Source organism: Rousettus aegyptiacus, unplaced genomic scaffold (genome assembly GCF_014176215.1).
Source record: "Rousettus aegyptiacus isolate mRouAeg1 unplaced genomic scaffold, mRouAeg1.p scaffold_m13_p_4, whole genome shotgun sequence".
Lineage (NCBI taxonomy): Eukaryota > Metazoa > Chordata > Mammalia > Chiroptera > Pteropodidae > Rousettus > Rousettus aegyptiacus.
The window spans coordinates 148,966,127-148,993,550 of NW_023416307.1; the positions used below are offsets into that span (position 1 = coordinate 148,966,127).

General features: G+C 45.1%; 1 protein-coding gene across 1 annotated transcript in view; it reads right to left on the reverse strand.

The window, feature by feature from the left end:
- The window catches only part of SCN10A (sodium voltage-gated channel alpha subunit 10), an 81,954-nt gene that overhangs the window by 35,325 nt on the left and 19,205 nt on the right, over positions 1–27,424 (reverse strand). Inside the window, exons 4-14 of the mRNA XM_016123915.2 lie at positions 24,998–25,126; positions 24,318–24,409; positions 21,859–22,080; positions 21,401–21,464; positions 17,906–18,047; positions 17,563–17,760; positions 16,666–16,836; positions 13,255–13,548; positions 10,786–10,897; positions 5,004–5,242; positions 3,256–3,429 (exon numbers count right to left, since the gene is read on the reverse strand). Of these exons, the coding sequence (XP_015979401.2) occupies positions 3,256–3,429; positions 5,004–5,242; positions 10,786–10,897; positions 13,255–13,548; positions 16,666–16,836; positions 17,563–17,760; positions 17,906–18,047; positions 21,401–21,464; positions 21,859–22,080; positions 24,318–24,409; positions 24,998–25,126 (1,837 nt within the window). The remainder of the gene's footprint in view (positions 1–3,255; positions 3,430–5,003; positions 5,243–10,785; positions 10,898–13,254; positions 13,549–16,665; positions 16,837–17,562; positions 17,761–17,905; positions 18,048–21,400; positions 21,465–21,858; positions 22,081–24,317; positions 24,410–24,997; positions 25,127–27,424) is intronic.

A 27,424-nucleotide genomic window follows, 5' to 3' on the forward strand; every position in this document is an offset into this window, starting at 1 on the left:
CTACAACCAAGATTACTCTACCCGGCAAAGCTATTATTTAGAATCAAAAGACAGATGAAGAACTTCCCAGACAAAAAAAAAAGCTAAAGAAGTTCATCATCGCCAAGCCAGTATTACAGGAAATGTTAGAGGGACTTGTTTAAGAAGAAGGAGTAATAAGAAAAGATAAATTTGACTAATAAAATGTCAATAACCACATATCAAGCAACAATTACTTTAAATGTAAGTGGATTAAATGCTTCAATCAAAAGGTAGGGTAGTTGAAAGGATAAAAAGAATAGACCCTTACATATGCTGCCTACAAGAGCCTCAATTCAAATCAAAAGACATACAGACTGAAAGTAAAGGGATGAAAAGAGATGTTTTGTGAACATGGAAGCAAACAAAAAAAGTTGGTATAGCAATACGTATATAAGACAATGTAGACTTTGAAACAAAGGCTTTTAATAAGAGACAAAGAAGTTCCCAGCAATCCCACCTATGGGTATTTATTTGAAGAACACTCCTTGAAGGGACATGCGAATGCACACGATGATTGATATTTACAATAGCCAAGATAGAGAGGCAACCTGGGTGTTCACCGATGGATGAGTGGATAAAGAAGAGGTGGTACACGTACACAATGGATTATTACTGAGCCATAAAAAAGAAGGAAATCTTGCCATCCGCTACAACACAGATGGACGGAGAGGGTGTTGTGCTGAGTAGAGTAAGTCAGACCGAGAAAGACAAACGTCATTTGTGAAATCTAGAGAATAGAATAAACAAACGAACAACAAGTTCATAGATACAGAGAGCATTTTGATAGTTGTCAGATTGGGGGTGGAGGGATGAATAATGGGGGAGGAGATTAAGAGATACAAATTGGTAGTTATAAAATAGGTACAAAATAGTCATGGGCATGTAGAGTATAGCATGGGGAATGTAGTTCATAGTATTGTAATAACTACATATAATATCAGATGGGTGCTGGATTTATTCAAATGATCACTTCCTAAGTTATAGAAATGTCTAATCACTGTGTTGTATACCAGAAATTAATATAATATTGTATGTTAACTATCATTGAAAAAAATAATATATAAAAATTTTTAAAAATTGGCCAAAGTAAAAAAAAAGATAAGATACAGTGTTAATTGAAATAGAAAACATCAATGAAATAGAGAGACTCAAGAAGCTAAAAGCTGGTTCTTTGAAAACACTAATTACATTGATGATCTTGGGCAAGACTAATAAAAATGAGAGAAAGCACAAATCATTATTTTTAAAGAAAGAAAAGGGTGCTATAAGTACCAGACTGTTAAAAGGTAACAGCATAGCATATATGATTTTGTGCCAATAAACTTGAAAATTTAGATAAGAAGGAAAATTTTTAGAAAAATATAACTTACCAGAACCAATTCAAGAAATAAAAAACCTGACTAGTTCCACAGCCATTAAGAAAATTAAATCAGTAATGAAAAATGTTGACCTCCAAATCATTTCATTAGTGAATTTTACTACATCTATAAGGAAAAAATAATTCCACTCTTACCCAAAGTTTGGGTGCAGAAGAAGAAGAATATTCTTCACCTCTTTTTATGGAGATTAAATATCCTGGCAACTAACATACTAAATCCTGGTGAGGACAATGCAAGTAAGGAGAATTATAGGCCAAGTATTACTCATCAATATGAATGCAAAAAACTTAAGCAAATTCTTAGCAAGCTGAATCTTCCAAAGCATAAAAATTATATCATAATCAAGTTGGGTTTATCCCAGGAATGCGAAATTGATTTAACATTAGAAAATCAATTAATGTAACTACTATAATAGATTAAAGGAGAAAATCTTGTGATTATCTTAATATATGCAAAACAATTGTCTGATAAAATTAAACATCCATTCACGATAAGTATTCTTAACAATAGAGAACTTCCTAAGCTGATAAAGATTTTTTGAATCTTTAAAAGAAACCTGCCACAAATATCAGAACTGGTGAAATATTGAAAGAATTCTCTTTGAGATCCGGAAAACAGTAAGGATGTCTGCTATGAACACATCATTTCAACAGCGTCCTGGATGTCCTAATCAGTATGATAATGTAATGGAAAGAACCAATGGTATAAGTATGAGAAAATAAGAGACAAAACTCCTTATTTGCATATGTTATGATTGTGTTCAAAAGAGAACATAGGCCTCTCTTGGCTGGAGTAAAATGAGCAAGAGGAGATTGGAGAGGTAGGCAGGCCCCGGTTATGCAGAACTTTGCATGTCATCGCAAAGTCTCTGGATTTTATTCTCAGACCCATGACTTTCTGGCCTAGAAGTGGACTTAGCGAGATGGCTGGGCACTCTCTCCTTTGTTTTGTCATCTTTCTCTAAAGCTAGACACTGGGTTCTCAGTTCTCGCTGAGAGGATGCTGAGAACAAGAGGCCGGTACTAACAAACCCTGCCATTTCATAAGGCTTCTTGCCCTACTCCCAAGAGTCAGTGAGGCATCATGCGTCCTCTAGATGGCCTGGGAAATTGGGAGATCCCAGTAACCCAAGACTCTCCTAGGAATCTGGCAAATCTGACAGATGTGGCTCTTACAATGGTGGCCTAAGGGCAATGGGGCACGGGTGACCTGAAGCAGGGAACTCATCCTGTAGAGGGCACCCCAGAGCTGAGTTTGGAGAAGAGCCAGGCCACACGGGGGCTGTGATCTGGGGTACCAGGGAATCAGCGGATGACATCTATGAGGAGAGAGAAGCTGGTACTCTGGAGTGAGGCAACCTGACTTTGAGAAGCAGGTCTGCTGCTCGCTGGTCAGATGGGAGACTCTGGGACATCATTTAACCACTCTGTATCTCAGTTATCTATTCATGGGGATGTTAAAAGCCACTCTCTCAGGGTCGTTGTAAGTATAACATGAAGTATGTCATGTCAAGGGATTAACGCTGTGCCTGACACAACGTCGGTGCTCAAGAAACATTAGCTGCTATGGTTATCGTTGTTATTATTATTTGATAAGAGAACAGGAGGGTGCTGGGAAGTGCCCTCTTGGTGCAGATAAGGAAACCCAGATCCAGAGAGGAGAAGGCATGCCCCTAATCTGAGTAAATGGAAAGCACCAAGTCTCCAGCTCCCAGAAGCCATGCCTTGTCTCCCACAGGGATGGGAGAAGAAGAGGGAGCTGGCTGGTGGGGTCCCCGAAGGACAGTGTCTGTTCTCGGGGATGAGCCTTCCTGTTTGTGAGGGAGTTTCCCCAGGTCGCGGAGGGAGAACATTACCAGGCGGAAGGACCGCAGCACCGCCATGCCGCCCTTCTTGGCTGCGCCCAGCTCTATCAGGCTCACAGTGACGATGATGCAGTCAAAAATGTTCCACCTCTTCTGGAAGTAATAGTAGGGGTCGAAGGCAATGATTTTGAAGACCATTTCGGCCGTAAAAAACACAGTAAAGACCTGCAGACAGAAACAAAGATCCGTCTCAGCAGGGTCTGTGGCGTCAGGAGCAACGGACAAATAAGGCGGGAGGGAAGTGCCTTGTTTGTAAAACAGCAAATCCTTTTGCATTGTTCTTATTTAGTTTCTATGTTATCAGCTGAGTCCTGAAGGATCAGGAATGGTAACAATCAATGTGGCAACTGAATGAAATCTCAGGATCAGCACTCAGGACGTATGCATCCGAACCTGTGCTTCAGTGTTTCCATGGGAACGGTGATAGGAGGGGAGTAAGTGGATAATCATTAGGATAATAATTATTACATAATTAGGTAAATTAGAAGTCAATCTGGTTCAGTGGTTTAAAAGCATGGATTGTGGGGCAACATAGGCCCAGATAAAATCCCAGCTCAGCCATTTCCTAGTTTGCGTGAGCTTGGACAAGCAATACATCCTCTGTACCTCAATTTCCTCATCTGTATAATGGACATAAAAATAAGATAATGCATGTGCAGGTCTTAGCAAAGGTCCTGGCAAATAGTAATTCATTAATAAATAATACCTGTAAGCAAGAACTGAAATAATACATTGTCTCTAAGATTCTTTTCAGTTCTGGGTGTCTTTAATTGTCTTAGAACAGAATTCTGACACTGAGAAAGGTCAGGACCAGGGTCAGGTCACACAACACCCAGTAGGGAAGGACGACAGATGAAGAGAAAGTAGAGCACACAGTCAGGGGCTTTTCTTTCCTTTGCTCTTATCAAAGCTTCTCACCAGCTTCGGAAACAAAGCCCCTCACCAGCTTGGGTAAGTCAAAGGGCATCTTTGGAGGACTTGATGCAGGCAAGTCAGGGTGGTGTAACAGGGGATTGATGTTCTGTGCCCTAGAGATACCTGGGTCGACTCTGGCTCCATCTTCAGAATACTTAACCTCTCTGAGTCTTAGTGCTCTCTTTTAAAGTGTGAGCATGATGATAACCTCATAGCATTGTTGCGACTCTGAGATAACACTTACAAGGCACCTGACTTGTCGTAGGCACTAAACAAGGCCTGCCTTTCTTTCCTTTTTAAATATGGCGCTATGCTTTGTCACAGTGGGAAAGGCCTTTCTCTCTCAACTTCTCTGACTATAAAATGGGGTGTGAGCCCAAAGGTCTCTTCCATAAAACCCTCTGTGGCAAACCCTGACTTCTTAGGAATAAGCTTTCCCTTCCCTTCTTTCTGTTTCTCCTTTTCTGGAAGGAAACTAGCAAGTCCATAATTGTCTTTAGATGGGAAAGTGACATTTACCCCCATTTCAAGGTCAAGGTGACTGATAGCCTAAAATTCAAGTGGCTGTCCTGAACTCAAGCAAGCTTCCCCTAGGTTGGGCTTTCTCAGTCTACTTCCCTGTGCTCATTCATCCCAAAGCAATGTCCGCTAGCCCAGCCTGGCCCCACGACTTGGCTTCCTGAACTCAGCATCTACACATCTCCTACACTGCTCCTCTGCTCTCAGCTAGCTAGACCAACAGTCCAACCAATGGGAGCATGCTGCCACCCCACCCAAAGCCCCCCAGCCATGATGGCATGGGCCAGGGCTGCCAGTGCACTCACAATGTTGCCTATCTGGAACATGGTTTCGAAGGTGGAGCTCATGCCGTGGTGCTCCATGGCCATGAAGATTGTGTTCACCACGATGCACAAGGTGATGGTGAGCTCCGCGAAGGGATCTGACACAATTCTGAAGAGCAGCGTCTTGAGCTTCACCCATGTGGGGCAGCACTCCCAGATCAGATACTTTTGAGCCAAGCTGGTCAAGCAGGGTGGGCACCTCTGTCCAGACTCCTCGAGTTCTGCATCACAAATGTAGTCAGTGACAGCTGTCAGTCATGCATCGCCTCAGACCTCCTTCCCACAGCCACCTCCCTAGACCTCATTATCGCTAATAACCACTACCTCTAATCTCCATTTCAGCCTTCCATCTCTCTGATTACCATTTCCTACTTTTTCAAGTTCCTTCAGTCTAGCAACTCCATTCTGGTCTTTGTCCCCATCCAGTCCTCCAAACCACAGACCATATACTTTTTAACTGCTCATCACCTATGTCATGTCCTTACTTCCCAACTACCCAGCTCAGAGTTCATGTCCATCCCTCTATCTTTTCCTTCGAAGACACACTCAATTCCCCGGCCCCTCTCCCCCTCCATTGTACTTGCCTGACAGAATCCAAACCCTGAATAAACCCAATGTGCAGAGCACTCTGCACCAGCACCCGGCCAGCTGAAACTGGTTGGAAAAAGTACACAAGGGACTTGTGAGTCCCAGTTTGTCACTGCCCAGAAACCCTGCCATGTTTCTCTATTTCAGTCCACTCCTTTAGTCTACTAGACTACTTTCTCATTTCTTCCTCTCTTCTCCAACCTCCATTTCCCTCTCTCTACTCTGGCACTAAAAAGAAGTACAGGAAGTGGTGCTTAGTGAAGAATCTCGCAGAGACCCCATTGTTGCAGGAAGCAGCTTGTCTGTGAGCCAAGACATGAAGACACTCAGCCTTGTAAACAGCCTTAACATTGCTGATCTTGATTATCTAGGAAGACAGAGAGGCTAAAAGAATCATGCACTTGCTAGCGTGCAACATGATCATGGTTCTTCCCCAGAAGAATCTCCTGGAAAAAGCTAATCCACAAAGAACTTTCCTTCTTTCCTTCTGTTACAACGAAAGAGGTGTCCCTCCTATTAATAGCCGGTGTCTCCATGTGTGCATCCTCTCCTGCCAGCCGTTTCAGAAATCTATTGACTAGTCCCTCTTTCCTTTATTTTCAGTCTTTCCCATTCTCATGTCATCCCAAATTAGCTTGTAAATACGCTTTTTAAAAAGCCACACACACACAAATAAGAAAAAATATTCCTTCAATTCTACTTACGGTCTAGTGTCATTTTACTATCTCATTGTCAAAGGCAAACTTCTTGAAATATTTATCTAAATACAACAGTGGTCCCCAACCTTTTTGGCACTAAGGACTGGTGCTTCTGAGAATCTAATGCCTGATGATCTGAAGTGGAGCTGAGCTGGTGATTCTAGTGCTGGGGAGCGGCTGCAGGTGCAGATGAAGCTTTGCTCGCATGCCCGCCACTCACCTACTGCTGTGCGGCCCCATTTCTAACAGGCCACATACTGGTACCACTCCACGGATCGGACTGGTACCAGTCCATAGCCTGGAGGTTAGGGACCTCTGAATCCAACATCTTCATTTCTTCCCCTCTCACTTATTCCTCAACCCCTTCCAATGTGGCCTCTGCTTACTGCTCTACTCCATCAATCCTTTCTTGCTCAACCACCAAGGACATCCACTCGACTAAAGCCCTTGGGCCCTTTTCGGGTTTGATTGTGTTTGATCTTTCAATTGCGTTGCCTCTTTTGACCTTTCTGTTCTTTCTGAAGGAATTTCGACCCTTGGTTCTGCATTATATTCTTCTGGGTCTCCTCTTATTTCTGGGCATTCTTTCTCAGCTTCCTCTGCTGGCTTCATCTCTTCTGCTCAATCATCGATTACTGTAGTTTCTTAGAACATTGTCCCAGCCCTTCTTCCTTTTTTAACTTGATTCCCTCTAGGTCATCTATCCCTTGCATCATCTCAAAATTAACATCCATATTCAAACTGCTTTCAAATATGTATCTCTAGGTCACCCTTGTTTTCTAATTTCTAAGCCCACTAATTATAAAGCCAGCTTCCTACTGGACAGCCTTACCTGCATGTCTCAAGGGTGCCTGAAGCCCAATAGGTCCCAGACTCAACTTCCCCTCTCATCTTTTCCCAGCAAATCGCCCTGCTCCAGCGGAAGTGTCCCTTTATGTCATTGCACCAGCATCCTTTCAGTTGCGTATGCCAGATCAACATGAACCACCAAGTCCTGAATCTTCTGTCCCTCTCAGATAGCAATCAAACCCTCCCGTTTCCCATCATCCCCACTGCTACCTCCTCGGAGTCCAGGCATCGCCATCTTTCATCTGGTTTTCTCCCAAGTGGTTCGTTCCCCTGCCAACACTCTGAATTCCATTCTCCACATGTCTCCAGAGCAACCTTTATAAAATTTAAATGTAGTTCTCCTGCCTCCAGTTCTTCAGTGGCACCTCACTGCTCTAAGGGCGCAGCATCCAAAATCCTTAATACAGCCCAGGAAGTTCTGTGGGTCTGACCATATCTCTGGCCTTATTTTAAATCCCTCTCCTCCTCGATCTCCATGCTCCAGCTATATCAGGCTTTTTCCATTTTTTTTCAAGTATTATGCTCTCTTCTGCTTCAGGGTTCTTGCTATTCTTTCTGTCTAGAATATTTCCCTAACCCCAGGCTCAACGTAGCACATTTCCCTTAGCATCCTGCACTTCTCCTTCAAGACGCTCAGCATACCAGCAATAACTTGTTCTATGTGCTTCTCTTCCACTCGGCATGAAGGCGGAGACTGGATTGTGCTCACTGTTGTGCTCCTGCTTCTGATCTTCTGGTTTCGACAACCGTTAAGTCTTAGCTTATATGCTAAGCATAGATGGTTCACATGCTTTGACTTCAGGGAATTACCAAGTTCTTATTGGCTTGAACCAAAGTTTCTCAGGTACGATCACTCCCAAAGAGGTGGCCTTTAGAAATCCTGTCACAACTTGGACAGCATCAAGCATCTTTCATGTATTCCATGGGTATAATGGATATAATGTCCAACCAGAGAAGATCACAGGTGATCTGCTCAATGCTTAAAAACTGTTGGCCTCTTTGACCTAACCTAAGGTTACCTTTACCCAGATTCTCTTTAAAAATATCATTGTTTCTCCTGCCTTTCACAGTCTTCTCTCACAGTATCTTCCTTGAGAGGAAGTCTGTCCTACCTCGGGATATTGGATAATTCTCTATTCTCTTTTGATTCATCAGTTTGTATCATTATACATTAGTATCACCCTCTTCTCTCCACCAAAATCACTTTTGTGCATCACACTCATTCACCATTCATTCAGCAACTATCAGTTGAGTACCTACTATGTGCCTTGCACTGTTCTTCTAGGTACTAGAGATCTAGCTGTGAGCAAAACAGATACATCTCTGTCCTTGTGGAATTTATAACTTAGTATATATTTTAAAGATGAGAAAACAGAGGCACAGAGTGATTAACAGGGCCCAAGGGTTCCAGGATGCAAACCCAGGAAGTTAGGGCCTGTGTTTTCAACTACTACCCTCTGCTGCCTCTCATCCAATCAAGACCTCCGTTGTTCTTACCTAAATTGGGATGTGTTTAGGAAACACATTTTGATTATTCCTGTCTCATTTCTGCAAAATACACTGCATTTTCTGTTCTTTTTTCTGGAACTCTCACCCCCTAGGTTCTCACAAGGCTGATTCCCTTACCTCCTTCAGATTTCTGGTCTCTTCAGAGAGGATGGCCTTCCACAACCACCTCATCTAAAATAGCACTCTCCATATCCTTCTCTAGTTAATTTTTTCTCCTCCGTCTTATCATTACCTGAATGTCTACTTGTGTTTACCATCTGTGTGCCCTGGCTCGCAGGATGTAGATTCCATGAGGGCAAGTTTCTATCTTCTTTCTCATCAAATCCCCAGCATGTGAAACAATGCTGGACATGTAACAGGTGCTCGATGAATGTTTGTTGATAAGTAAATAAATTAAAAGAAGGGAAAAGAGGAAGCTTGATAGTACTTGGGAATAAATGAAAAAGCAAACTGTTTGTATTCTGTATTTGCTGTTTGATGGTTAATAGCAATAAATAAATAAATAAACAAATAAATAAATAATCCCAGCAATCCACCTGGCCAACAAAAAATCATGGGTAGATTAACCTGGTGAAATTCCAGGCAGCCATGAAAAATGTTGGGTGTGCAGACACTATTACAATAAAAATAATTAAATAATTTTCAATGAGGAATATATGAGAGCCTGGACACACTGCTGTCACTGGAATGTGTACACACTTCTCAAAACACAAACTCAAGTGTGCAAGGAATGTATGGATTTACCCAACCCCCGTAACTGCATTCAATTTATACTTCAAGTTGTCAAACAGAGGACTTTGTTTTGGCTAATTCAGTGTCTGCTACAACTTCATTATCTGAGGTTGTGTCTGAGTTCAGGGGGCTCAAGGTTGATGGAGGGTTGAGCAGGTCCTTAGTCTTTGCCAAGTGCATTTACATGAGCCATCATAGTTCCCATTTGGTCTTTGGTGGGGGAGCCATGGAAATGGCTGCTCCTTCTTTGCCTCTCCAGATTCCCTATTTTAGGCTCTCACCCATTTCCTTCCATAGCCTTCAACAGGGGCGAGGTCATCACCCAGCTACTCTCCTGTCATGCTGGGGCCACAGGGCACACTCTGAGCTGCCTTAGGCCTTCTCTCCCCAGATGTATTACCAGTTCATGCTACTCTACAGTATCTGTGCCATGCTGGGCATGTGGGTCTCTCTCTAAGGGCTGCGACCTCTGGCTCCACCTGGAAAGTAATGCACAGATTAGCTCTGTTTTTAAGTTCCTCTCTCTCTCTCTCTTTTTTTTTTCTACTGTCCAAAATGTGCTCCCCCACAGTTAGAATTTGCCCCAAAGCTGGGAGGATAGCACATCGGGCCCCTCCTCAGGAGCACCCTTCTCCCTCTACTAGCTAGGACATTTAAAGTATTTCTAGGGGAGATAAATACCAGATAGGACTAAGGCCATGTTTTCCATATCCTGAGGTAGAATAAAGGCTGGATAAGAAGGCAGGCCTTGTACTCAGGGTGAGGAGGAGGCAGCCAAGGGAACTTGAGTGTTAGGCAGCCATGACCTAGTGCCACACCCTTGGCTTGGTGTAAGCAACTGGAACTTAGATGCATCCCTAGGGAAACTAAGTGGATTCCCACTGAATTAATGAACCCCTGAATTAATGAGAATTTAGTTAAACTGTCTGATTAATTTATTTTAATTGTCTTCCAATGCTCTGCATAATGAGGGTTGAGACAGAAGTCAAATTATAAGCATAAAGTTACAGCCAGGAAAACCCCAGGATTTTGCCATGTTTGGGAGTTAAAGATCATTAAATTTCTTGCGTATCTGAAAGGTAGCTTGACATTCTCTGCCAGAAGATTTTTTTAAATCTAGTTTTGTGAATACGTATGAAGCAGATGTTAATTTGAACAAGAGATGGACTCGGACATTTTATCCATTGATTCTATTGTTTTTGAAAATTATCCACATTAAAAAAAAAAAAAACCACATTGAGTAAGGGTGAAGGTACATAAAATGAAGAGTATTTAGGATCCCAGGATGCAGAGACAGGTGCTCTTTGACACAGGTTTGGGCCCCACTGCCACTCACATGGGGACTCATCACAGCACAGTGGACTGACATTCTGATGGGCAACGCTTACCTTCGAGGACAGAGGTCATGATACTGACAACACTCATTGCCCTTTGGGCTCGGAAAGGTTCATTCAGGTATTCTGCTGATAATAAAGTCTTCTTATGTCCTGCATCACATGCCTGCCAGGACACAAACAGAGTCAGGACACTCCCCCAACCAGGAGTCTTCAGTGGCAAAGACAGGTCACTCAGTCTTTCATTGGCTAGTCTCATGGTTATGAGCTGTCCAGTGAAGCTATGAGGCTCAGCAGTCATGCTTGGAGAAACTAGGCTGCTGTTTGAACATGGGGTAAAAGCTCAGTCATGACAACCAGGACACAGAGCTAGGGTGAAACAGAGCCCAGGTTTGCAGCCAATGGAGTGACCAGGGCTCACTTGAGGCTCTGCAAACACTTGCCCTAGGACAGGGACCTACGCAGCAGGGTGAGGACAGGACTACCTCAAGGGTCTCTGAGGTTTCTGCCAAAGGGAGGAGCAGTGGGCCAGGCCGTCATGAGACGGCTTCTACGGCTTCTGAGCTGTGCATCTGACTTTTACACAGAATTTCTGCTCTCAACCTCACTTCCAACAGGCCCATTTCCCTCCTCAACACGTAACCCAGTTCTGATTCCACACAATCTCTTTCCTTCTGGGGGAACATTTGTGTGCCTTGATTGTCCAGTTGTTAGTTTTCTGACATAATCCTTTTGATGCTTCTCTTTAGGCCTTCCCTGGAGGTTCCGTGCCAGGTCCCTAACTCTAGTCACACACCTGGGACGTGGGAAGTTCGAGGCCCAGAGCTGCTGATTCGGCACAGCACAAACTATTCAGAATCCAAATTTAACAATCATTTACTGAGCATCTACCATTGGTGAAGCTCATAGATATATAGTAAGTGCTTAAGAAATATAAAGTTTAGAAAGTTTCCAACCATGAGGACTCAACAAAAGATACTAGCTGATACTATTATTTGTCAGACACATGTATATAGATGTAGGTACTTTATTATTCCGTTTAACTCTTTGGCTGTTTAGAAACCTTTTAGCAAGAGGAGACATGGAGGCTTGAAGAATTCAAGGGACTTGCTAATGGTGACAGCTGGTAAATCGCACGGCTATGATTGAAACCCAGGTCTACATGACACAGAAGGGCTTAAAGAGTTAATCTTGCATCAAGCCAAATAATTTAACTAAAATACATCAGGGTTACAGTATCTAGGAAAGTGGCAATTTAGGGAACAATAACAAGGTTTTCTAAATGAGGCCTTTTCTAGGATGTTAAAACACCTCTAAGGAGCCCTGCAGACTGGCTTGGTCTTTCCGACTCGTTGGTGATTCTCTGTTGGTCCTTGGAGACCTATTCGCCCTTCTCTGCCCAGCTAGCTCTGTACCTGGGGAGGGTGACCTGTACAAACTGTGTCACTGTCACCCTCTGGTTCTGGTCAGGTTTGAACAATGGTGCAGATAGGAGATCAGAGGCTGGAAGGAGAGGCGAGTCGGTATCTACCACCTTCCCCACTGGGCTGTGGCTGCGTCATGATTGCAGTCCTCCACCTGAGATCACGAGTTCTGCCAGGCCACCTCTCACACGCAGTGGCAGCTCTTGCTGGGTCCCGGTTCTCATCCTTTCCCTCACCCTCCACCCCAGCACATCCAGCTTCCCACTACGCTAGTCTCTAGGAGCCTCGCTGTACCTCTTTGGTTCCCAGAGCCCTGTCCAACCCTCTGTAAATACACCACTAAATCCTCCCCACTTGCCCAGTGGTTCTTCTGTTTCTTGCTGGCATCAAGCCAGTAGAGCCATATAATGGCCTGTTCGCAAGTCTGTTTGCAAATTGCTAGCCAGAGAGGGCAAATGAAAAACACTAGCAGTGTCATTACTACACTTGGAGGGAGAACTCACATCAAGTCATGGCTCCCAACTCAACGAAGTGTCCCTGGATTGTCATTACGCTCTGCAAATATTCTAAGAAGAGTGCTGGCCAATTAGTCACTATTGCCTAAGTTGTGCCTTTTGGCAAGTTATTGCTTTTCTGAGTAAATCAAGGGATATTCTGCTTCTGCTAAGATCTGTCTAGGGTGCCTCCTAGGATTTCTCTGGGTTCACTTGCCAAGCCAGGATAGCTTGCAAAGAGCCACAGGTAGGAAGATAAGAACCTTCAATTTTTCTCATGCTCATCCAGGAGCAAGCAGGCCTCTCTCTAAAACAGTGGTAGTGAGTGGAGACAGAGAAACACTGAAGAAATATGGGATCGACTGAAAAATAATCTGTATCACTGTACCGCAGAGTAAACCAGAAAACCTGTTTGACCTCAAGTAAACCCAATCTCTTTCTCTGGGTCGCATCTGCCCTGTCTTTAAAGTGGGGGCAGGTGGAAAGGAGTTGGGCAGAATGATACCTAAAGGACCATTCAATGGGTGACACTTAGGGCTCCTTGGCTCAAGGCCTCTAGCTAGAATACAGCCCCAAATAGTCTAGAACATTATTTACAAACTCACCGAGGGGTCTGTGACTCCAGGGCCAAGCTCACCAGTGGGCAATGTGGGGTGTCCATCTTCTCCATGCCCTGACCCACGGTTGGTGGGCTGAGGCAGAGGGCTCTTAGGTTGGGTGCCTTGCTGGCCAGCACCCCCACCCAGAAGCAGGGAGCCCCGATGGCTGTCATGGTCTCCAAGAAAGACTCCATCATCTGCAGCTCCATCAGGGAATGAACCTTCTCGGGCAGGGGACCGGAAATGGAACACACTGCCATGGCTGGCACGCCGTCGCCCAGAGTTGAGGCCTAGGAAAGACTGGGCATTGCCCCAGAGGAGCAGGAAAGAATAAGGCTGGAAGTTCATCCTGCGAGTGAATCTGGAGCTCGGCACTTCCCTCTACTCACTCCCATTTCCCTGCCCTGATTTTCATAACCTTCCAGCAGCAAATTAAAGATGCAGATCTAAGGGGTATTCTAGGTAAACAGGAGGAAAGAATGGAGAAAAAGAATATTCTTAACACAGCCTGGGAAAAAGCCAGGAGAGATGAGAATTTACAGGGTGCTTAAGATCAGCAAATAAGTCATTCATGATCAAAGGCATGTCGGACGACAACCTTGTGGCTTGCTGGGTTGGGTTAGCTGTTTGTCAGCCTTTGGTCACTGGGCTGCTCCAAGTGCAAAGCTGTGATCTAAGAAGACTAACTGTTATACACACCAGTTCTGGAACATGCTTGGTAAATGGTTGTTGAATGAACTACTGTCCTTTATTGTCTGAAAATTAAGTTCCACAATTCATTAGATTCAGCCTACATGGGTGGTAGTATTTGTGTGCAAAGGAAGAGATGAGGGCTTTGTAATGTAATAAGCTTTCAGGATCCCTTGAGGCAAACTTTGAACAGTCAACAATAGGGAGATTGAAAGGAGAGTTACAGCCTACTTTCCTGGAAGAATAATGCCATTCCTCCAAATCGATAAACATTTCTCATCAAAATCTTCCTTGGAGGTAACTGTGTGGTGCACAATTGTCAGAGGAAAGGAGCTAATTCACAGGCCCAGAGCCCCTGGAGAGTCAGTATGCTGACTTCTTACCAAATTCTGATCATGATACTAAAAATTTTCCTCTTCCTCAATTCCTTTTATTTACTAAACTACTAAAGTTGGGACATCTTGTCAGTTAGAGTCCTCCTTACTTATCCCCTGACCCCACAGAACTAAAGTTTTACTTTTTTAATAATTTGGAGCCCAGCCCTGTTCAGCAACCACCATTGCTGCTCTGGTATTGTGAACAGAGCACTCTGCCTAGAATTTATGTCCAAGGACTATGGAACTCATAAAAATTCATAAATTCTTTCCACTTGTGAAGCAAAAGAGCAAAGTAAGCAAATCCTTACTAAAGATGGGATGACTGAGTTATATTTGCACTTAGACGCTAAGCAAACCAATGAAAATCTAGGAAGAAAATTTAGGTCCCATATTTGACAGGCAGTGCCTCCTTGGCCACCAATTAACATTTCAGAATTAACCTATGGTGGACAATGACTTCTGAATCTAAGTGTTAGGCTTGCCTTAAAATGCGTCATCCAAGTAGGCCAACTGTTTTCCCGTGCGTTACCCCAAACACCTGCTGTTTCTCCTAGGTGCTACCCGCAACAATTCTCTCATTTCTGTTGGTCAGAAAACAGCTTCATATAAAAACTGCCTATGGTCTATTTACCGCATGAATACACCTAGGAAAAGAGGAAGGGGATGCCTCCTTGTATGGACTCCAGTCAACCAGTTAGCATCAAAGAACTACCCAATTGCCCCTTCCTGTCTTTGTACATACATGTTCTTCTTTCTGCCTGGAAAATACTTCTCCCCAAACCCTTTCAGGCCTCAATTACTGGAAGAACTCCTACTCATTAGTTACTTTTCACTTCAATCCTTCTCTGTGAAGCCTTTCCTGACACACCTCCAACCCCATAAGAGTCTTGTTTTCTCTTTTTTTCTCCAGACACCGTGTGCCTGTCCCTAACACAGTACTTAACACATAGCTGTTTTTATATCTGCCTCCTCCATCTGAATGGAAGTCCTTAGGAAAGGAACCATGGTTTAGTCATCTCTTTATACTAAACATCTAGTATTGTTAAATTAACAAGACAAAGTTCCTCTTTTTTCTCTTTGAAGATGTGCCTAGCTGGAGAGACGAGCACACATACCAAACAATTATCGGACGTCCAGGTGCTACTCTATATGGGGCTAACCGAATGGGGGAAATTAAAGCCCAATTCAGAGTGTCGTTGACATTTCCATGAAAGCTGTGATTCATCCTGTTCTATGATTGCCAAAGCCCTTTTGAAATGTCTTCTGAACTGTGCCCTGTGCATGCCAGGTGCTGCTCAAAAGAGGCAGAGCAAAGAAGAGAAGGGCACAAACTCTTACAAATGCTGACATGAGTGTCACTGTGGCCGGTATGCGTGTGAGCGTGTCTGATATGCACACGTAACTTTGAGTGTTGTAGAGATGATACTCCAAAAAAGTAGAGCATCCTTCAGATGAGCACAGGAAAAGAGACTGAGAAGAAACTGAGGGTCAGAAGGCCTGAGCAATAGTCAGGTTTATCCCTTTTCTCATACTATTAGTGTGGAAATTATTCTCACACAAAGGGGTTATTATCTCTCAGGCCTGTGGAAAGGGGACATATTGGGGTACAGAGGACTTTCAAGGGAAAGGAGGGTGGTGGGAAGTTTGGTAAGTATAGGGAATCTTGGCATGGGAGGTAGAGGTTATGATGGGGGAGGGGGGACAGAATTGCTTCAGAACCTGAAGTGAGGTACTGAAGTTATTCCTGGGCCAGATTGTATCACAGAGCTGTGTGCTGGGATCTTCTGTGGCAACGATAGGTGGGAATTTGAGCTGCAGGGGTTGAGACATGAGGTCAGAAATAAGCTTGTAAATTATTTCAGCACTATGGACAAGAACCTTCCTTCCCTGCTCTAGCACTGCAGATCAATGTGTAAGGAGGAAACTTGATGTTCACAGGTCTACAGACACCTCATAGTTATCACTCCCAATGGGGGTCCGCCACCTTCCCTACAAACCTGGCTTCTTTCTCTGGTGCTCCTGTTTTAGAATCGCCATCCATCTAATTGCCCAATCTTGAAATCTGGGAGTCGTTTTGGACTCCTCTCCTGTTTTCCACGTTCCATAGTCCCAGCATTGTTGATTCCGCTCCTACCCATAAAAGTCTTTTCAATACACCCCTTTTCCCCATCCGTGATGACCCTGTCCAAGTCTAGACGTCCATTGGTGGGTGGGTTGGGATTACTAAAACATCCTCCTTATCCCTACGCTTCATCTATCTCTTTGTTACAAACCTCTTCCCACTTCAACCTACTGTCCACGACAGCTGCAAAGGTGGGTAATCTTTAGAGCACAAACCTGAGCCTCTTACCATCCTGCGCTGGTTATAAGTCTCTGATTGGGGTGATTTGTTGTCATCTGCAGAGCCGTCGGACACTCTCGGCTTCATCCTGTGCCTTCTCTCGCTGGCGTTTTTGGAGGCTAAAGGTGATCCATTGTGGGAGTGGAGAGAGGCTGTGTCAATCCCCAGTGCTACCAGCACCTGAAGAAAGAGGACAGTAGCTGCAGCCAACAGCATCTGGTTGGGCTTAGCATAAATGTGTCCCCCAGACATGGGGTTTCCCAGGGGTGAGGGCATCTGAAACAGAGGAGGTCAGGATAAAAACCTGGGTGGTTTTGGGATTGAGACATGGTAGGAAGAGCCTCCTCTGGGTCACCTCTCTCATTCATACCCTGTAGTAGACCCTGTTGAAGCCCTGCCCAGATCTCTTTTACCAGCACATGCATCTCCAGCTACTTGAGTGTTAGCTGCTAATGGCTTACGGCTACAGCATTCTGCAAAAAAAAAAAAAATTCTTTTCACTATACATTTGGCTGGGGCAGGTATGGGGATACCAAAGGCAAGCCCTCTTCCCTCAGTGTAAGGCTTACTCCGTGGTACAAGTCATGCTCCAGAGCTCACATGGGATCAGGCTGAAGGTAGTCGCTAGCTGAAGCCACTTTCTTATTTAACTCTTCTCTTTTTCCATTCTGTTTCCTTGACTCTCCTTCTGAGAGCATCCTTTAATACATCACTTGCATAACATCTTCACTCAGGTTCTTTTTTTTTTTTTTTTGAGAAAAACTGACATAAGATTATTCCTAAAGTGAGATAAATCTTCCTAAAGTTCCTAAGAATAACAACCTTAATCTAAGTGGCTGGTCCAGACCTCTCCCTTAATAACATACAGCCTGCAACAGACTTTCCAAAGCTTCACCCCTCACAGACCTCCTCCTCTTTCCGGAGCATCTCAAGAGCCTCCTGGAACTTCTTTTCCTTGGCTTCAATTTCATTAATGGTTGCCTGGTTTTGCTCTTCATATGCCATGGTGACCACAGCCAAGATCAGGTTGACTAGGTAGAAAGATCCCAGGAAGATGACAAGCACGAAAAAGACCATGTAGATTTTCCCAGAAGCCCTCAGGGTCTGCAGATTCAAGACAAAGAAGAGATATGTACCCAGAGTACATGGACCCTGGACATTGTCAGGTTCCACCAGGAAAAACATAGCCACGTTGGACCCGACCCCTCAGCCTCCAACCAAGTCTGTTCGGGGACATGCCAGTTAATACCTGTTGGTAGAGGCGTTCCCAGGAATCCTGTGTCATGAGGCGGAACAGTGAGAGGAAAGCCCAAGCAAAGGAATCGAAGCTGGTGTAGTTAAAATCTGGGTTGTCAGATGTTTTCAGGCAGAAATAACCTTTAGGGCAGTGGCTGCAGCAAGAACAAAGAAGTTCATCGTAAATTGTATAGCTTCTTGCTTACTGAAAGCCAGGTAGCCCAGGGCTGCAGGAAGATGGGAGTTGAAGGCCTGGTATTCCTCTTATGAGCTGGATGACCTTGGACATTTAGTCTTTTTAGGTCTCAGTTTACCTTGCCTATTAAATGGGGATGATAATACTGTCACTTCAGAGTTTCATGCAGAAGGGAGTGACCTGGGGAAGGCCAGCTGACTGCCCAGACATGACCCCATAAGGTGCTAAGCTCTTTCAAAGTTCACACCAGAGGAGAGAGAGTCAGTGTCGGTAACAGACTTAAAACCTGAGCTGGTTGTCATCGCCTGCAGAGTTGTCTATCAAAAGAGGACTCACATTAGCCAAGTTCATTGACCAATTATATATAACAATGATAACAACATTTTCCACTTACTGATTACTTACTGTGTGCCTCTCTTTCTCCTACGTGCTTTACAAACACTATAATTTAATTGTCTCCACAATCCTGTTTTACAGGTGTGGAAGCTGGTGTTCAGAGAGAAGTCAGTTAAAACCACACAGATGTCAATATATTTACTTAAAAGGAGAAATATAACTGTCAAGTCGCCTGTGAAGAGTGACCTATGAAAGAAAACCAAATTGAAGATGATTGCTTGGTGCGCATTGCAGTGGGAGTGTTGGACTCCTCTCTCTCTCATAATAAGAGGCCAAGTTGATGTCAAGAAATATCTCTAAGCTCAGGACATGTGAGGTGCTCTCATCCACCCCAGGGGGATGGCTTGGTCAAGGAAACAGTAATGTCATGTTTGGATTTGGGGTTCTACTACTCCAGGGTTTCTCCGCTAACACCAGCCTCTCGGGCTCTCCTTATTCCCGATGTCCGCGTGAACACACAATCCCAGTACCCGTACAATTGCTTAGGATCTCGGCAACTTGATTGTAATCAATCCTAATTTTATGTCCAACCTTGGTTCCTAGACTCTGTAGACCCACATTTAAGACAGCCTCTTGGTTCGCTCTCCCAAGGAACTAGTCAACCCATCACCCACAGGTTGGCTAGTGAACCCTGAGGACAGCCTTATTTGTGCATCTTCCATAGAACTCCAGTGCAGCTTCTACACATCAACAGCCAGCTACTCTGAGAATTACATGAGACCATGGTGCAAAGCCTCTTGCATGGTACCTTCAGCATACTAAATATGATATGTGAAATGCAAATGGAAATTCCTGCTGTTTTTAACCTGAAGCTACCAAAAGAATGGACTGGAATACTACATGTAAAGGAATGCTGAAAATCGCCAAGTATTTCCTAGTCCTTGAGACCCCAGGCTTTCCTCCCACAGTGCCACTGGGCAGTGTGGACCTTAGCCCAGGGCTTCGCTTCTCTGTGGCCCAGCACAGGACTCAGGTCTGGTGTTCACAGCATGGCCTCCAGGGCTCACTCTGTCTCACTCTGTTGTCCAGAACTGGCCTCTATTTGCCATCTCAGCCTTATCCACTCCTTTACAATCCGGCCAGGACCTGTTCAGCAGGTCTGGCCTCTCTTGGAGCTTGTGGGGGTGCCCATGGATGGACCTCACAACTTTACCACAGACAGTGCTTGGCCTACTCTGGAGCTATCACCATGAGAAATGAAATGCCATTATCTAAATGAGAAAAGGACATTGATGGGCTCTCAGTTTAAATTTAAGTCAAAGGCAAATAAAAGCCGACATCAAAACAATACTGTCCCTGAGCCAAAGAACCAAATGCCAAGCGCAATTGTGAAGAAAGAGGCCAAGGAGCCTATGTTGCTCAAGTTCTTCTGTTTGTCCTCATCCTTCAGCAACATCTGAGAATGTTTTCCTAGTGAGCTGATGAAGGCAGAGCTCCATACAGGTCCCACCCTTCTCCACTTGGGCAATATAGGAGCTGTCAGCTACTTAGGGAGTGGGGTCGTGTGGGCTCTGATCTTCCAGGCCCCCAGCCATGGAGGTGGGAGAAGCAGACTTTTCTCATCAATTGCCTGAATTCTTTCTGTTCACATCTGTTCTAGTGCTCAAAGCAGCAGGCAGACCCGAGGGCTCCCCTACCACTTGCTGTCTTGCATTCTGTTCTGCCACCCGGAATGGCCTCCATCCAAACCACCTCTTGTCCACCCAGCGTGGAGACGCCCTACCATCTCGACCACCCTTCCAGGAAAATTTCCCTGCCCTGCCCTGCCTCACACCACCACCTCCTGGTGTTTCCCCAGCCCCTGGAACCTCTAGCACAGCACTGGTTCTCCACAATGTAGCATCTTCATACGTATAGGCATCAGAGCTCACAAACTGGCAGCTTACAGCCTGAATTTGGCTTGCAGAAATATTTTGTTTGGCCCACAATATATAGAATTTTTTTTTGGAATTAGTAGCCGATGTTTTAGCTGGGAGATTTCGCATACAAATCTAAATTTCCTGTCTCTCTTTTAAAAGTTGGAAGAGCTGGAAGCAATGGAATCGCATTTTCACATGGCAACCAAGAGCTGAACTCAGCACTGGCTGCCCCCTTTAGATGAGGCATAAACTCTCATCGCCATGGTTCCCACCCAGCCCACTCCTCTCGTTTGTTGTTATGTGTCTGGACTCTAAGAATTTTAAATTGCAAAAACTAACGTATGTTCTTTTTCCTCTGTAATGTGTTGAAACCCATGTGATGGAGTTGTGATGATTAAATGTGGGTATTTGATACAAAAAAAAAAAAAATTAAATATTAGCTCCTTCCTGGGGTAGATTGCAAAAACGGCCACACTTATTTCCCTCCCTGCATCTACATTCCTTTGCAATATGATGTTGTGGCTTCTCCCATCAAGAAGTGGAGTCCACTTCTCCACCCCTCAGATCTGGATTGATCCGTGACTTCCTTTGGTCAATAGAATGTAGTTGGAGTAACATTGTGCCAGTTCTAAGCCTAGGCCTCAAGAGACCTTGCACATTTCCACTCTTTCTCTTGGAACTCTGCTTTTGCCATGAGAACAAGTACAGGCTAGCCTGTTGGGGGATGAGAGACAATATAGAGCAGAGATAAGCCACCCCAATTGAGGCCATCCTAGGTCAGCTGGCCCCTGGGTAATCTATCCACTGTCTATAAAATGCCTGACATGCTGATGTGCAGAATCCTGAGCTAAATAAATGGCTGGTGTTCTAAGCAACAAAATTTTGGGGTTATTTGTTACACAGCAAAAGCTAACTCACACATTTCCTCCCCACAGACATGGCATGGCAGAGGCCATGACTTATTCATTTTTACATCTTCCTCTGCCCAGGAAATGCCGATGACAAGAAGGAAAAAGGACGCTGAGCCATGGTGCTGGGTCATGGGTTGAACACTCACCCTGCATCAGATCCATTGCCACAGAGTAAGCGATCGGAAGTGCCTGGCTTATTGATGTAGAAGTCTGCAAAAGAAAGGGAAAAACGAAAGCTTTGCATATGGTTCTGAACCCTACCGTCAAGCCTCGGGTGGTGAAGGCAGCACACTGTAAGAGTGAAGTCAGTTCCCTTGGCTATATACACTCGGTGGGCATGCTGGGATACTTGGAAGGGGGAAAAGTCCCATCTGGGAAGAGAAAAGCTGAGCAGTGACTTCAGCTCCACGACTCTCCCAGAAGAGGCATAATGGCCTGTCCTTGGATGTATGGCTCATTTCCTTGTAAAAGAGACATTGGGCAACAGAATATGGGGGACCCAAAGGTAAAATGCAACTCAGGAGAAGCATTTGAGCAGGGAAAAGGAATCAAAATACGTGTCTATATGGGGATGCAGGGGAGTCACGTCCCTTGCCAGCCAGACCTTCGTCGCCATGGCAGGAATTCCACTCGCGTTTTTCGTAAGAAAAGTTACTGGCCGTCTCGTTGAAAGCTGTGCAATTCTTGACACATTTGTTCTTGAGGTTGCCCTTGAAGAGCTGCAGGCCCACAAGGGCAAAGACGCTCAAGCAGAAGACGGTGAGGATGGTCACATCAGCCAGCTTCCTCAATGAGTGGATCAGGGCCCCCACGATGACCTTCAGCCCTATGAGAAGATGACAGTGATACCCCCACATGGGTCAGTTACCGCACACAGCACACGTGTGTGCCTGGCATGCTTTCATCTTGGCCATCTTGCCTCCTCATTACATGCAGGTGTGAGGCGTTTTAAAAACTTTAGGGCAATTCCAAGCCCAGTTCCTTATATAAACCTAGTAACAATCCTGAAAGGCAGGCTGGAAGGTACCCATTGTAAAGACAAGGCAACTGAGACCCAGGAAATGCATTTCTTATCATAGTAAGCCTAATATATTTCTGATAATAGCAATTTGATTTAAAAAAAATAATTGTTGAGTACCTGCTAGTTCCAGGCACTGTGCTAATCATGAGGCTACTAACTTTATTCCAGTCATTTGGCATCTGTCTTTCTGCATTCATCTCACTTCTGGGAGGCAGCTTGAGGCCGGAAACACATGAATCCATGAACCTCGGTGTGTGTGTGTGTATGTGTGTGTGTGTGTGTGTGTGTGTGTGTGTGAGAGAGAGAGAGAGAGAGAGAGAGAGAGAGAGAGAGAGAGACTGAGAGATACAAAGGAGATAAAATGAGACAGAAAAAAAGAAACAGAGACGCAAAGACACAGAGAGATGAACATAGCAATAGAGTGAGACCATGAGAGACATGAGTGAGACCATGAGAGAATCACTGAGTCAGACACAGAGAGCATCTGAGAAGGAGCTATGTCAGAGCCACACAGGGCTGGCAGCAAAAATGGGGCCCCTGCTTATCTGAGGGATAATTTGCTGCTCTGGCAAATAAAATTGCCTTCTTTGGAGGGCATATCCATGGGTATCAGAAAGAGGTCTGACTAGAGAAGCAGTCTGGGGTTGAACCTTGCCTTGTCATCTTGCTCAACAAATAACCCATGAACACTACCTGAGGCATCTTGGGCTGGGAGCTGAGCAATGGTTGAGGCATGTGGTGGAGTTGTCTGACCATCGACAGGGAACTCCATAGAATTACCAAGCATAGCATTGTTACACATAGAAGCAGCCTGTAACCAAAGCCTGGGGATAGGAACGGGGTGGAGTGGAATGTGGGGAAGTTGGGAAAGACCATGGAGTCTCCTCGAAGAGGTCAAACCTCAACAGAGCCCTGAGGAATGATGATGAGTTAAGAGAAGAGGACTCTCTTGACAGAAAGAGCAGTGAGGCTGAAGGCTGGGAGAGGAGCAAAGGCATGGAGTGTTTGTGGAACCACAGGTACATTCTGGAACATGATGTGAGGTGAGTCGAGGAGAGAGATGAGGCAGGAGAGGGAGTCTGGACAGGTCAGGTCTTGTAAACAAGACTCAGGGTCTTCCTGGCTAAGAGTAGGTGAGAGAGATACCAAGAGTCAGAACTGGCTACTTATTGCCATGGCTGTCTTCATGAAGAAGCTTGTCCTGTGGAAACTGGCAAAGCTTTCCAATCCTTCCTTAAACAGCCAGACACAGTGGAGGGACTTCCACTCTAATTTGAGTGTTTATTTTCCAGATGAAGAAATGGATTCTCAGGAGTATCACCTCACTCTCTTCTCCTCTTCAAGGGGAGATAAACCATCAGGCCACAAGGAGGAAGAGTTGAGTCCTGCCTCAGTGTGGTTACCTGGTCTCTGGCCTCACCTTCCCCTCCACCAAGCCAGTAGGGGATGAGGAGTATCACTGGGCTACTGGGGACAACAGAGAGCTTAGAAGGGCCAGTAAGATGAGTGCTGGTGGCCTACTTTTGTTTCCCAACTCTCTGTAATCAAGAATTGCTTAATGCTCTTCTCCTCCATGTGTCCAGAGACAGGACCGAAACTCAAGCTTTCAGATTTATGGAAATGGTGAAAACACTCACCAGACTGCCTTCTCCCTTCCTCCCGATTTCCAAGTTTACACCTTTGGTTTAAGTCATAAACGAGAATCTCCCTGGAGGTTTGCCTGACCCCCACAACAAGAATATAAAATGAGGACCTGACTTTCTTATCATTTATCCAGGGCAAGGCCATGAGACACTATGGACAGAGCAGTGGTGTAGGACTAGAGACGTTAGGTTTCCAGGTCACACTTTGCCTCTTACTAGTAATGAGGACTTGGGACTGTGTTTTCTACTCTCCGGGCCTCTGTTTCTTTGTCTTTTAAATGGGGACAACAGTTCATGCTCTGGAACTGTGCAGGGCTCTTGTGAAAATCAAAGGCAGGCGTTAGGTTACGGACACCAACACATGTTCCGTGAATAAACGCACTGGCTAAAGCAGCTCACCTGGGATCACAGAAACTGTCTTCAAAGCTCTGAGAACTCTGAATGTCCGCAGGCCCGAGACCCCTCGAAGATCAATCGCTTCACCAATGTATCTGTGGGACCAGAAGTCAGTCAGCATCTCTGCCAGGAGAGGATCTTGTGATGCATGCAGCATAAGAAAAGACAATCCGGGGTAACATGAGCCTAGGAAGGACCCAGAATACATGGAGAATCTAGTACCACTTTCACCAATAGACCAACACTAACACTGATTTAATCGTTGCAATATCTTTCAGAATGGCTTCTTTGAGAAGATGCATTGTGGTCTCGGTGGCTCCATGTGTGATGTGTAAAGATGGATATTCAAGCATGCAAGCTTGGCCAACCAGTCTCCTCAGACTCTGGTTCCTCAGGAAAAGAGCTTCATGCCAGGTAGGTGCAAGGCTGAGCCTTGTCTGATTCACTTTGACAGGCCAGTCATCAGCTCAGATTTGAGGTCTCTGACTTCTCCCTGAGGGTGTGAGACTAACCCTGGAGAGTGACTCCCAACAGTGACAGTCTATGGCAACAACAAGACCCAAGGCCATGTGGTTTCAAATGAGAAAGCTGTATGGATAAGGAAACACCCCAGAGTGTGAGCCTGGGCCCACCCATAAGCTCCACACAGACACACAAATAAGTCAGTGTGGAAAAATACTCACGCCAGGGTAATGACGCTAAAATCCAGCCAGTTCCAAGGATCTCGGAGGTAAGTAAACTCATTTAGACAAAACCCTCTTGCCAGTATCTTTATCAAGGCCTCAAAGGTATAAATGACAGTGAAGACATACCTGGGAGGGAAAGTGGAAAGAGAATTAACTGTGCCATGGAGAGAGCTCAGAGGGATTGCTGCTGTGTGAAGATCATTGCGAGGGTGGGGAAGGGGAGGGAGGTGAGGTGAGGAGACGAGAGGTAGACTGAGGAACTCAGAGGAGCCACACAGGTGGGTGGGATGGGGAGGGATGTGTGTGTCCGAGACGATTGGCAGCATCTGCTGCTCTGACGGTAGGCAGAGGGCAATGGTAGGTGAAGTTTAGAGCAAGGACCCTCCCACTCCGTGAGGTTCCCAGAGGCTCCCTGCTCTGAGGAAAGCTGGGGGCTCCTCTCCCAACGTGTTGATGGCTGAAGATGTGGAAGAGGGACTAGGTCCTGCTACCCTGCTCCTCTCACACTTCTCTACTTCCACTGTCTTTTCTTCTCACCAAGCCTGGTCTGCAGGCATTTCTGACCTCAGAGACCCCACTCTAACAGCCATGTAAGGCAGTAAACAACTAGGCGTCATGGAGGAGAAAAGCGTCTAAATCTACAAGCATCTCCTCAGGAGGATGGATCTTGTTAAAGGACATTATCTTAAAACAGCCCTTTTATTCTGCTGGGCATTTCCTGGGTTTGAATTGGAAGAGATGGACCTGGAGCCGAGGTGGAGGGGAGCGTAGTGTTTCTCAAATGTTTAGAATCACTTTGTCACCTACAGCAGTGGTTCTCAAACTCTAGCAAGCATTTGAACCACCTGGAGGGCTCGTTCAAACGTAGATTTCTGGGCTCTACCCACAGCATTTCTGACTCAGTAAGGCTGGGGTTGGGCCCAAGAATTTCTTCTATTAACAAGTTCCTAGCTGATGCTAATGCTGCTTGCCTGGGGAACTACCATTTAGAAACACTGGCTAAAGGGATCCAGATGTGCACATAAATGAAACATAATTTTAGCTACATTAAAACATTTTAATTATAAAATTATAAACACTGGTATTAAAAATGGGACGACTTTTGATTAAACATGGCAGATGAAACACATGTATTTACCTCCATCTTTTCTGATGTTCTTCTTAAATGACAATAAAAGGATTTTTTTTAAAGAATATAAACCCACTAGGACAAAGATAACAGAGAAAGCAACATCATTTTAGAAATGAGAGTGAGGATGGATGAGAGCGGACCCCAGAAAGCTGAAAACTTAGCTGGAAATGGGGAGTCCCCAGAAGAAAAGCAAACCCACGCTGAAGACCTGCTTGAGAGTTAAAGATGCTGAATGCCTCTGAAAGTGGGGTTTGGGGGGAGGGCAGAAGGTAGGGCTGAAACAGTTTAAAGTCTTTCCAAGAGGCAGCTGGGCTTCCTAGACCCCACTCCACACCACCTGTTCAGCGAGGAACTGCTTCCTCTGCTCTGGAAATAGATTGGATGTTCATTATCTCAAGAGATGAATGAGAAGGGAGAGAGGAGGGAGGGAAGGAATGAGAGAAGGCGGGGGGGGGGGGGGAGGGAGAGGGAAAGGGGAGATGTGTGTGTGAGAGAGAGAGAGAGAGAGAGAGAGAGAGAGAGAGAGACAGAGACAGAGAGTTTTAAAAAAGAGATGCACACTAAAACAGGAGCACCGAGGAAAAAATTACATAGTCAAAAGCAGACAACCCTCCCATCCATTTGCTTCTTCCACTCGGTAAGTTCCTAGAAGTCTGGCAGTCAGATTAATAGCCCAAGATGCTGCGCTCTTAACATGGACGGCCAGCCAACAAGCACCAGGAATTCGAAGGATGTTGCTAACACCAGAGAATAAAGAAACCAAACAGGAAAAAAGACAGAAAGAAAAAAAAAAATGAGACAACACAGAAAAAGAGCTAGGAAAAGAAAACCCCATCATTAATAGTTTTCGAGTTAAGAGATGAGAAGTTATTGGGTGCATAAAACAAAAACAGAAGGCTATAAATAAGAATATTCGGAGAGGAAGAAAGAAAATGGCGTAGATGATAAGGGCTCTGTTCGTCCCTCTGGTAACCAAATCGAAGTTGTGACGGAAACAAGGGGCAAAGAGCAAGGAAAATCACCTGGGATCTAGACGAACAAGCCATAGACTATGGAGAGATCTACGAAATCACCCTGCAATGGCAGAAGGTAGCACGGGGCGAGGACACGGGGCTGGCCAGACCGTGTGGCTGTGCGCGCCAGAGGCCATGGCAGCGGCAGCGGCAGACGCCACTTAAAGGGACCGCATCCGCGAGTGGCCTTCTGTGGTGACGGACCTGCTCGCTCTGAGCGCCAGCTCTGGTTTGGCTGCACAGAGGGCATTAGGGACTTACAGGGGGACATGCAGTTGT